The following is a 13,202-nucleotide window of genomic DNA, read 5'->3' as shown; positions in this document are numbered from 1 at the left end:
CATTAGGCTTCCTACTGCTTAAAAATTTAAATTTTAATCTAAAATTCAAGTTTCTAATCTGCCTTTATTAATTGCGTCTACAACAGTGGTTGCTGGTGTGGTTTTTCTAATCCTGGCTAGACTATAGATTTCTTGCTATTATACTCCCACCTACTCTTTATAAAGACTCTCAAGGAATTTGTGATATATAGGTTTTCTCTGATTTATACCTGTGCTTACTTTCTGTACAACTTTTCATATATTTTCCATTTACTTCATATCTCTGATTACATATCTCCCTCATCATAGTCAGCAGATGGACATCCACATCCCAGAAAAAAATTAGAAACATTTAGTGATATTTTTCTTCTTTTCTGAGATTAGACCTCCAGACCCACCAAATTTGTACTTGTTCTCCTTCCTTACTTCAATAGAGGAACTGTTCTTTGTCCTAAGCCTGTTTCTTATGCTGTTTATTTTTTATTTTTTATTTTATCATCTCTACTTTCTCAGATTTTATATAATTTATATATTATGTTCACCTTTCCTTCCCAACTGGGTCCTTGTGTTCACTTTTTACATATACTTTAGTCTTGACTCATAAAAACAATCTCCACCTCCCTACCCACCCCAGATAATCCTTTTAAAGTCTCTGTATTTTTTTCCAAGTATTATCTTTGCTTTCTGTTCAAACTTGTTCCAAGAGTGACTATGCTCACTCATTTCCTCAATTCCCACTTAGTTTTTAAAGTCTGGCTTTTTCCCCTATCGCTATGGAAATGGATATCTCTAAGATCACAATGACGCCTGCATCGCTAGCTAAATTTAGAAACTATCTTTCTTGACCGCTTAATAGTATCTGAATTTACTGACTTCATGTGTTGTGTTTTTTTTTCCCCCCTTGGCCTTTGGAACTCACTCCTTTGCAAACTCATTCTCCTCCACTCAGTCAATCCATTTTAGATTGATGGAAGGCATGGCCCTAGACTGTCTCACTCCTCTCCCTGAACACTTTCCCTAAGTGATTTCCTGAAGATGATCCATTTATTACTCTCTCTCAGATTTATTTTCTGAACTCTGTGGCCATGTAACCAATTGCCTAATTGCTATGCCTCTTTGAATCTCTTAGAAGTATCCTAAATTCCCCATGTCTAAGGCTGAATTAAAAAATCTCCATACCACCCAACCAAACACAACCTAACCTGGTTCACTCTTAGTATTCTTTATTTCAGTGAATGGTGTGACGTTCTATTCTATGCTATTCTATTATACCACATCAAATTTTAAGAGTGCTACTTTTCTCATTTATACTATAGTTGTTATTACAATTTGGTGTTAAATTTTTGTCTTGGTCAGTTTGGTCTGCTATAACAATGTACCATAAACTAGGTGACTTAACAAAGAGCAGAATTTATTTCTCACAGTTCTGGAGGCTGTAAATCTGAAATCAGGGTGCCAGCATGATTGGGTTCTTGTGAGGACCGTCTTCCAGACTGCGTACTGCTATCTTCTCATTGTAACCTCACATGGCAGAAGAGGGAAAGACCTCACTGGGATCTCTATTATAAAGGCACTAATCCCATTGATAAGGGCTCTACCTTCATGACTTAATTGCCTTCCAAAGGCCACCACCTCCTAATACCATTGTATTAGGGGTTTTCAATGTCTGAATTTTGGCAGCAAGAAACATTGAGTCCATTGCAAAATCAAATGGGAATCAATGAGCCTTTTAAAGGTGAGAACAGGAGAACTTGAGTTACTCCAATCATTCCTTTACTAAATCTGCAAATTTTTAGTGTTGCATTAACAGAAGATTTTATTTGAATGATAAAATAAAACATCACCCATTGCACATATAAAATTAAACAAAAGAATTATCTTTTGCTTTTCTGTTTTGTGTGTGAATCTGTTCATATGTTCGTATATGACCAAGAGACTCTACTTTTTATAATTTTGCAAAAGCACACATTATAAATGACTCCTGTTTTAAAATGTAGTGGATATAAAGAAAGAAAATAAAAAATGCTAACCCTCTCACCAGAGTGTCTGACTATAGGTTGTTGGAGATGATCTTTAGGGGCTCCCTAATCTGGAAGTTGTGAGATTCTTTGAATTTTTGGCATGTTTTCTTGACTCAAATCTTTGTCTCTGTTTTATCTACATAATGGGTGTGTAATCTATGTTCCTCTACCTGTTTATGTTTATCAGGATAGGAGAATGGATGTAAGAGAGGAGCCTTGAAGGGTAGTGGATACATGGAAAGTAATATTTCTTGAGTTTTTACTTTGTGCCACATATTATGCTGGATATTTTATATTCAGCGTATATACATTCAGTGAGTTAACATATATATATAAGTTAACATATATATCTTACATATATTTATATATTATATATATCTTGTTTATATATATATATATGTAACTCATTGAATGTTATCTTTCTGTGCCTTTTGTATAGTAGCCTGTGTTTTACATTCAGGCTAAAGCAGAGTTTAGATAACTTACTTACAATCACATACTTAGTAAATGGTAGAAAACATATGAGTTGCTGAGTCCATAGCGTCTGTCTTTTTCGATTATCTTGTTTGCTTGATCTTATGATTTTAACAGCATTCTTTAGAGAGTAAGTTAGCAGGGGTAAGTATGCCAAGCTTTTCAGGGGATGAGAACTGTTTAATCCAACTCTTATTAACCTTTGTTACCACTGAGTTTTTATTGTTAGAATCAAGGCATAACCTTAAAACCGTTAAGTATATTTATATAACTAAAGAGTTACTGGTAAATTTTATTAACGCAGACATTGGTAGGGTTGAAGTTTGCCTTTGAATTATATGTTAACATATTTTGCTGAGTACGTAGTCTGAAAGGGATTCTAGGGCAAATGTTTGCATTTTAATTTCTTAATATTTCTTAAGCATTTCCTTTTATTGTGTACATGTGTATATATATCTATATATCTACACATGTGTTTAAATATGCATATATAATTAAAAGCAATTTTTATCTAGTTTTAATAATAAACTTACATTATCTTTACTTCGCAACACTTTGTTAGTTTCATGTACTGTGTTATTTGAAAGTAAGAAAAGTGAAACTGCATTTCTTCCCACATACCAAAAATAGTCTATGTTAGATATTTGGATTCTTAAATAATTTAAAAATTAATAGAATTATATTGAATAGTTACTTAATAGAAATAAAAGTATTTGTCATATCAAAATATGAGAATAAAATCAAATTTGTATAATTTGAATTAGATGTCTCTAAAACATCTAAAGACAGTGAAAAAATAAATTACATGATAAATCATTTGATAGCTTTGGTTCCCATAATTGAAAAATATGAAGTGAAAAATACACTTCAAGAATGGCTTTTATGTGATTTTAAATTCACACATTAACAAGAACAGAGCTCAAACCTATATGAGTAATGCAGGTCTTAGTTGAAATGTAGCTATTGCAAAATTTTATTTAAAAAATACAGAATGAAAGGAATAAAACCAACCACTGGAAATTTTTACAATAAATGTTAAAGTATTAAATACATGTAATATGATACATTAAATACATTTAGTGTACTTTGGTGTATTCAGTGTATTTAATACACTCAAATTTTGTATTGTATAATATACACTAAATATACTTTAATACAACACAAACCATTAGTCTGTTATATATCTTCACTCATTACTTCTAAAGTCTGTTTATTCAAACGTGTATAATACCAATCGTTTCCTGATTTGTAGTCCTTGACTTTTGTATTAAAAAAAAGTATGGGAAAAAATGCCAAGCGTATGTCATTTATGACTCAGCAGCATAAAGACCTAGTTATGTTACTGTTGGTTTGCATGCTTGGTTTGATTTACAAAAAGTAAATGATTTTTAATTTTGTATTGTCTTAACGTGTTTTATACCACTATCACTTAGTATTTAAAAATACCTTATATATTATAAAATTGTAACTCTTAGAACCATGCAGAATCTTAAGAGATTGTTTGATTTAGCTTCACTGCCTTTCAAATAATGAGACATCTGAAGTCCAGAAATTTTAAGAGATTTCCAAAATGTCATATCTAGCTTCTGGTAAAGGTAAGACTTAAATAATCAAGAGTAGTTCTAGTTTTGAAATCCAGGAACCTTTCTTTTTTTCCTTTGGCTCAGAGTTTTTGAAATATGTGATTTAAAAAAAATATGCTATGTAAATAAGGAGTTCATTCAACAATATTGATTGTGCATCTACCAGTTGCTGTGAATGCAGTGAGAGGTGAGATACATATGGTCACGTGGCTCATGAAGCTTATACTTTTGTGGAGGAGACCAATACATAATTACTAATTATGATAATTAGTATCAATTATACCCTTATAATAGGGTTCAGATAGAAGAATAACAGAGGAACAGCTACTTAAGAAAGATGGTCAGAGGTCTCCTAGGAGATGGGCAGAAGATACCCTGCATGTGAAGAGTACATGGAAAGAGTGTTCAGAGATAGGAAGTAGCATACACAAGGGTCCTGGAAGCTTCCATATTTTAAATTTATTTGCCTCCTATGCATCTTTGTACTAAATAATCATAAATTTACTATAATTTCTACTTATTGAAATATGTATTGCTTGTTTGCTCATTGGTATTATAAACATAACATAATTGTATAGTATGTTACATAGTGAGGTCAGCAATACTTTTTTTTCGGTAATTATTGAACAAAAGTACATGTTCAGTAATTACTGCCGGGGTCCGTCCCACAGACCCCAGCTGCATGATAGATGAATGAATGTACTCAGACACAAATTTCCGGTGAACGAGTGGGCTAGGGGGTCGTGTGCCGCTCACACAGAGAGATTGCAGCTACACCACTCTGACCAGTTGGCCCTCTCTGCATTTATTCAGTACAGATTTAATAACAGAGGCTCTAAGTCAACACACTTGTGGAGAAAGATTAAGGCCAGATTCCAGGGCCTAACGCAAACACCCTTAGAGGGTAATCTCCCTGATCTACCTCCCCCAAGAGGACCATCTAGCTCAACGGTTAGTTTTAGGACCGAATGAGTAAACAAGTTATACAGATAAACTCCCCCACATATCCTAGCTATTTGCTTTTCTTATTAGCTAAATGTAGAGGGGATTTAGGCTGCCTTTAGCCAAAACTTCTATGCAAAAACCTCTCAGCCTTCCAAGGTTTGTGGTTATTTGTTAAAGCTATTGCTAATAATTTTTAATGTTTTTGCTACCACCCTGAGTGAATTACCACAGTGTTCATGTATGAGCAATTATGTCATTATTGATAAGGACTGAAATGGGATTAATTGAAAGATGTGAATTTTTCTAATTGATTTCCTGATCAGACATGTTGATTTTAAAATGTTAGGACTAGAGGCATACACCCCCTGTAAGTCTCATTGTCCTTAAAAACCATTAAAAATCAAAACCAGGAAATTTACATTTTAATTTTATTCTTGGTATTACGATAGTGTCTCTGAGTGTCTGATTATCAGTATGGTACAATACAGTAGAAAGTTACAACTTCTGAAGGAAAATAAAAAAGATTTTCCTCCAAAACAATTTATTTAGGAGCCCAAGACATATGAAAGGATAAAAATCTCACCTCAGTTTGTATAATCACTATAGGACAGTTTAGAGGTACCTGAAAAAACTAAAAGTAGAGCTACCATGCCATCCAGCCATCTCACTGCTAGGTATATACTCAAAAGAAGGGAAATCAGGCCGGGCGCGGTGGCTCAAGCCTGTGATCCCAGCACTTTGGGAGGCCGAGGCAGGTGGATCACGAGGTCAAGAGATCGAGACAATCCTGGGCAACATGGTGAAACCCCGTCTCTACTAAAAATACAAAAAATTAGCTGGGCATGGTGGTACGTGCCTGTAATCCCAGCTACTCAGGAGGCTGAGGCACGAGAATTGCCTGAACCCAGGAGACGGAGGTTGCGGTGAGCCGATATCGCGCCATTGCACCCCAGCCTAGGCAACAAGAGCAAACCTCCGTCTCAAAAAAAAAAAAAAAAAGAAGGGAAATCAGTATATCAAAGAGATACTTACACTCCCATGTTTATTGTAGCACTGTTCACAACAGTCAAGAGTTGGAAGCAACCTAAGTATCCATCAACAGACAAAGGAAATGCAGTACATACACATAATGGACTATTCAGCCATTTAAAAAAGAATGAGATCCTGTCATTTTCTGTCATTTTTCAACAACATGGATGGCACTGGAGGTCATTATGTTAAGTGAAATAAGCCAGGCACCGAAAGACAAACTTTATATATTCTCACTTATTTGTGGGAGCAAAAAGAATTAAAACATTGGAACTCTTCGAGGTAGAGAGTAGAAGGATGGTTACCAGAGGCTGGGAGGAGCAGTGGGAAGTGTGGGGTAAGGGTACAAAAAGTAGAAAGAATGAATGAGACCTAGTATTTTATAGCACAGCAGGGTAACTGTAGCCAATGATAATTTAATTATACGTTTTAAAATAACTAAAAGAGTATAATAGGATAGTTTGTAACACAAAGGATAAATGCTTCAGGTGATGGATACCCCCTTTACCCTGATGTGATTATAACACATTGTATGCCTTTATCAAAGTATCTCATGTACTTCGTAAATATATATACCTATTATGTACCTATAAAAATAAAAAATTAAAAAAATCCTCACCTCACCAAAGGTAGTATGATGTAGCAGCAGTGATATATATTTTTTAATTAAATTTTTTATTTTGAGATAATTATGAATTGACATTTAGTTGTTAGAAATAATACAGAGAGATCCCATGTACCCTATACACAGTTTCCCTCAATGGTAGCATCTTGCAAAACCATAAATAATATCACAACCCAGACTGACATTGACACAGTTAAGATACAGAACATTTCCATCACTGCAAGGATCTCTCATGTTGGACTTTTCTAGCCACACTTTTTCAGTCCTTCTACCTCCTTAGTAACCCCTAGAAACCATTAGTGTGTTCCCCATTTCTATAGTTTGTTTTTTCAAGAATGTTATATAAATGGAGTTATGTTGTATGTAACCATTTGGCATTGGCTTTTTATACTCAGCATTGGAGATTCATCCAGCTACTTTCACTCCTTTTTACTGTTGAGTAATACGCCGTTCCACAGTATGTGTATCCGTTTCTTAGGGTTGCTGTAATAAAATACTGCACTGTGGGTAGCTTAAAGCAACATAAATTTATTCTCCCTCAGTTTTGAAGGGTAAAAGTTGTAATGAGGTGTTGACAGTGTTGGTTCCTTCCGAGCACTCTAAAGGATAATCTGTTTTATGCCTGTCTCCTAGCTTCTGGTGATGGCTGACAATCCTTTACATTTCTTGGTTTGTACAACCTTTATTCTACTATCTGCCTCTGTCTCCATGTGGCCCTCTGCCTGTGTGTCTCTTCTCTATATCCAAATTTTCCTCTTATAGGGGCAACAGTCTTATCAATTAATGGCCTATCCTACTCCTGTATGACTTCATCTTAATTATATCTGCAACAGCCCTGTTTCCAAATAGAGTCACATTCTGAGGTTTCAGGCATTAGGACTTGAGCATATCTTTCTGGGAGATACAATTTAACCCCTAACAGTATGGATATACCACACTTTGTCTAATCATTCACCCTTTGAAGGATGAATGGTTTGTTTCTAGTTTGGGCTAGTACAAATAAAGGTGCTACAAACATTTATGTATAGGTTTTTATGTGAACATAAATTATAATTTCTCTGTGGTAACTGTCTAGGAGCACAGTTGCTAATTGTATGATGATCACATGTTTATTTTAGTTTTGTACTGTTATACATTTCCACCAGCAATGTATAAGTGATCCAGTTTTTTTTTATCATCCTTGCCAACATTTGGTGTTGTCACCTTTTCACTATATTTTATTTTAGCCATTCTAATAGTTATGTAGTGATATCTCATTTTTTAAAATATACATTTCCCTAATGAATGATGTTCTAGAACATCTTTTCAATGTGTTGGCTTGTCATTTGTATATCCTGTTTTAGTAAAATATCTGTTCACCTCTTTTGCTCATTTTCTAATTGGATGTTTGGTTGTTTTGTTTTGTTTTGTTTTGTTTTACTCTTGCACTCTTTCTATTTTCTAGACCTTTATATATTCTAGTTCTTTGACAGATATGTCATTTGTAAATAGTTTTCTCCCAGTCTGTACCTTGTTGTTTCATCTTCTCGAGAGACAGGGTCTTTTTCATAGAACAGGATTTTTTAATTTTAAAGAAGTCCATTTTAGGCAGGTCTGAAGATAGTGGATAACTCAATGGATTGTTCATAGTCAGTTATAGATTGAACTCCTTGTTTTACTCCTTCTCCCCTTCTCAATACTACACTTGACTAGTCTTACAAAAAAAAAGTCCGTTTTATTTATTTTGACATTTGTGGTTGGTACTTTGGTGTTAAGTCTAAGAAGTCTTTGCCTAGTCCTAGATCTCAAAGTTTTTTTTCTGTTTTTTTTTTGTTGTTTTTTTTTCCCTAAAAGTTAAATAGTTTGAGATTTTACATTTAAATCTATGTTAACTCTTTTCTGCAGAGTCAGTACATTCTATCTTCCTAGAAGCAGGGGGTCTTGTGATGTAGTTTTATAATCTGCCCAAAATATCTCACACAAGCAGACATAGTAATGAGGATACCACATGAAAACAACAACAATAAGAACAAAAAAATCCCACAGGCAACATGTTCAACATTCTAGGTGACAGTGTTCCCATAACTCTCCCCCCATATTTGTGTGAGTGGCTGAATGATTAATAGCAACAAGACTAAAGGCAACTGTGTGGAGCAAGCAAAAGGAAAGGGAAAAAAGGCCTTAAGGTTATAAGAGCTTGGCCTTGGATGGTTCTAAGAGCGCAAAAACCAATGAATAGTCATTTAAAGAAAGCGTTCCTACTTGAATTGGAGGATTCCATGAGCAGATATTTAAACAATAATTAGAACTGGTAGGGGCTGTATTAGTCTTTTCTCACACTGCTCATAAAGACATACCCAAGACTGGGTAATTTATAAAGGACAGAGGTTTGTTTTTTTTTTTAAATTTCTTTTCTTTTTGCATCATAAATTTTATTCTCGATGCAGGACAGATTTCTTTCATCCCCAAATGAATCACATGCTGCCCTGGAAAGACCTAGGAAAGTCTCCCACCATCTCCAGGGAAGTAGCTAGAAAGGCAGGTGCTGGGGCCTAGAAAGCTTTGAAATTTTCCAGCTTACCTTTCCTTACCTTCTCAACAGAGGATAGCTGTTTTCTATTATTCCTCTTATCTACTCATCCCTTTAAAAACCCTACAAAACCATGATTAGTAAAAGAAGACAAACAAACGAAAAAACCAAAACCCCTTCAAGTATTGGGGATTAGGATTTTGGGCTGGGACTTGGGGTTATGGATCACCAATGAAAGAGGAAGGAGAAGAGGAGGAGGAGCCATCACTGTTTCTGCTGCAGGGCTTCCTTCCTTGCCGTATCCTGTAGCAACTGTGTGGACGTTGTCTGCTGGCAACTGCACGTATCAGACCACTGAGCCCAGAATGAAGCAGTTCTTCACTGATAAAATGTGAGGATATTTCTCATGGTCTGTGACAATGATGTCAGTTAGTTTGATGCTGAGATACCGATCCACAGAACAGAGAGTTCCACAGCCCCATCCTTGCCCACAAGGGACTTGAGAAAAGAACAGAAGAGCATGGTGCTGGTGCCATGGGCTAGAGTGGGAAGAGGGCAGGAAGAAGGAAAGAGGTTTAATTAATTGACTTACAATTCTACATGGCTGGGGAGACCTCACAATCATGATGGAAGGTGCAGGGGAAGCAAGACACATCTTACATGGCAGCAGCCAAGCAAGAGAGCATGTGCAGGGGATCTCCCCTTTGTAAAACCGTCAGATCTCATGAGACTTATGTACTATCACGAGAACAGCACAGAAAAGACCTGCCACCATGATTCAGTTACCTCCCAAGAGGACTCTCTCATGACACGTGGGAATTATGGGAGCTACAATTTGAGATTTGGGTGGGGGCACAGCCAAATCATATCGGGGCTATTCAGGTTCCCAGTGAGGATTAGAGAAAATGGATTGTTCTAGTTAGAGAATGTTATTAGTGATTTAAAAAAATTATACAAATGTTTTGAATCATTTGAAGATCCCATTTATTATCCAGGGTAAAATCAAGGTGAAATAACAGTAAGGCATAGAGTTTGGAATCATCATGAGAAATCATTTGTTAACGTAAAGCTATTTCTTTAAACTTTAGTATATTTATGACTTGAAATATTTTTTCAAAAACTTAACTTTTAATGACAGTTTAATGTTTGCCTTTTAAATGAACATAAAATGGATATGGTGTCTATCAGGGTTTGTATTACTTTCATCTTACTGCTGTAGCAAGTTGCCACAAATATAGTAGCTTTAAACAACACGGATTTATTCTCTTATAGTTCTGGAGGTCACAAGTCAGAAATGAGTTTCACTGGCCTAATACTATGCTTTTCGTAGGGCTGGTTTCTTCTGGACGCTCTAGGAGAGAATTTGCTTCCTTTGCCTTTTCCAGTTTCTGGACACTGTCCTCATTACTTTGCTCTTGGTCCCAGGTTGCACTGCCTTTTCTTTCACTGTTTCATGGTCACATCACCTTTTGTGACGTTGTTTATCTTGTCTCCTCTCGTAAGTATTCTTATGATTACTCTAGGCTCATCTGGATAATCTAGGATAATCTGACATCTCAACATCCTTAACTTAATCATACCAGGAAAGTTTATTTGCCATGTAAGCTAGCAAACACTACAGGTTCTGGGCATAAGGATGTGGTTATCTTTTGGGATTCATTATTCAGCTGACCATAGGTTTAAGATAGAGTAAAATGTATATTGTTTATTTCCATAAATAAATGTTTTTGAATTATATTCAGATGTTCAGTTAATATTTACTTGCTTTGTTCCTTGTCATTGCTGATTTCATTTTGCAAAGTTTATTTTTATTCTTATAAATCTTTTTAAAAATTTTTCCTGGTAGTCTTTATGAAATTTGTTTGTGTAAAATTACTATAACAATACTACTTTAGAGGATTATTAGTTTGAAGAATACCTCCCTGTTGATTTTGCCCACATTTTTGAAATCATTCACCTTTTTGTGACTGATAATCCAGATCTACATGAAAAAATACTTTTCCACTTTACCTTGTGTGTTTCAAATTATTTCTTGTATTGATGTTGTTATTGGAGTCTTTTTTTTTTTTCTTGGTAGCTAGGAGATGCAGAGGAAACCCTCTGGAAGATTTAAGTACATAGTGGGAGCAGTCTTTTTCAGGACGTGGTCCTTATAAATTTATGTTCACAAAAGTGATTGTTTTAAAAAATCAACTTTCTCTTGAGATTACTGAGAAATCAGAGATGCCATTTATTATTTAAAAGGAGTTACTAACTAATAAATAAACCAGCATGAATTTATCAAGAAATCTATGTGGATTTAGAACACAGCTCACAGATTGTTGAATGATAGTGATGTAATGCTGATTACCATTTATTGAATTCCCTGGAGAGGTCTGTCTTCTGAACATTATGTCTCTTACAAATATTCTTACTCATTAGTTTTACTTTTCTTAGACTTCTTAGTCTACAAACGTAGACTTTCTCTACGTTTGTTAGGACATTCACCTGAAACTTGTTGCAATAAGGAGATTACCACTTTCTTTATAGCAGTCACTGAGGTTGCACCCAGCTCAATTAAATTTGAATTTAGTTATCAAAATATTGATCAGCATCATATTTATAAATAAATCTCTGTGGGCTACTTCTGCCTGTGAATATTTATTCAGTTTATGTTGAACGTTATAGTTTCAATATAAGAATATTTTCTGACCTTATTTTCCAATTTTGACATTTTCTCTAATTTATAATCTGTTGTCTCTTACATATTAATAACTTACTTTCAGCAGTACATGGCACAGTCCTTTTTGGAAATTATTGTAAAATTTACTGTGGACTATTTCCAGAAGTGGCTACCACTACTACCTCTTTACCTGTGGCTTTAATGTGGGTGAATTAGTTTGAAATTCCCATTGAAGGCAGCTTCCAAGCGTTAAAAAGTCACAATAAGACAACCTGTGGCCTTGTACTCTACAGGAGGGATGGGGAAGTCTACTGTCTTTATATTGGTGATGTTGGAAAGATTTGGAGGCCTTCGTTTTGCTCATTCTCCCAGTTACATCTTAGCCCTTAGTCCTTGTCATAGTAGCTTCCCCTGCCTCCAGACATACATGCCTCACAACATATACACAAGCTTGGTGTCCAGACTGTCACCTCGATTTGATTTAATTTACCCTAGGCACAGATCTGACCCTAGCTATATTGCCTTTGATACTTAAAGTAAATTTAAGATTCTACTTCTGTCATTTTAGTTTATTCTAGGCCCTACACTTCTCAGTCTAAGTGTCTACTCTGTGAGGTATATGGTTTAACTAAAATAAAGTGAATGCCATAGATCATAATATATTTGAAATCATCTTGAATTTGGATTTGACTCCAAACATTCTTCTATTTTGTTAATGCTAGTGTTTAATAAATACTATGATGACTTAAACTGTGTTTAGTTTTATATTTTTTTATGATTCTAACGGGCTCCTATAAAAATGAAATCAAAGAAAAGAAAAGCATAATTTACATATATGAGGTTTCCTTAATGTCTTTTTAATGAAGTCGAAATCATTTATATTTAATTTATTCTCTTTTAGTATTGTGCTTTTGCTAAGCCAAAAACAGACACTTGAAGAACTGAAACAATCAGTCCAGCAGCTGAGATGCACAGAAGCAAAGTTTTCAGCACAGAAGGAATTACTAGAGCAAAAAGTGCAAGAAAATGATGGGAAAGAACCACCTCCAGTAGTCAATTATGAAGAAGATGCACGATCAGTTACATCTATGGTAAGCTAAAGAATAACCCAATGAGAAACTTGGAAGAGTAGTGTCTAGATAATAAGTGAATAGAAAAATTATTCCGGTTAGCTATAACAAATTATTACTCTTGTTAATATGCAGGTCCTATTAAACTTGTTTGTGAATGTGAAATAGACTTGTCAGTCACCTCAGGTCATCTGGAGAGCACTTTCAGAAACCACCTGTAGAGTCAGAGGAAAAAGTTCTTCTCTTGCCTTCAAAACTGAGAGGAAAGACTACAGTTGTTGTTGTTTTTTTTTTTTTTTTTTTTT

At 34.9% G+C, this 13,202-nt stretch overlaps 1 protein-coding gene across 7 annotated transcripts in view; it reads left to right on the top strand.

Annotated features, from left to right (window-relative positions):
- FER (FER tyrosine kinase) overlaps positions 1-13,202 on the top strand; it is a 484,379-nt gene that overhangs the window by 171,740 nt on the left and 299,437 nt on the right. For 6 of the 7 annotated variants that reach the window (XR_004267831.1, XM_032274891.1, XM_032274885.1 and 3 more), the window contains one exon: positions 12,729-12,918. Coding sequence is in view for 6 of the 7 variants with exons in the window: in XM_032274891.1 (XP_032130782.1) it covers positions 12,729-12,918 (190 nt within the window). In the remaining variant the exon portion in view is untranslated. Of the gene's footprint in view, positions 1-12,728; positions 12,919-13,032; positions 13,172-13,202 lie in introns of those variants that run through there. The other variant, XM_032274927.1, reaches the window with a different exon arrangement.

This window comes from Sapajus apella, unplaced genomic scaffold, assembly GCF_009761245.1.
Source record: "Sapajus apella isolate SASKATOON/1434 unplaced genomic scaffold, GSC_monkey_1.0 scaffold1, whole genome shotgun sequence".
Classification (NCBI taxonomy): domain Eukaryota; kingdom Metazoa; phylum Chordata; class Mammalia; order Primates; family Cebidae; genus Sapajus; species Sapajus apella.
This window is presented reverse-complemented; position numbering and strand designations above follow the sequence as displayed.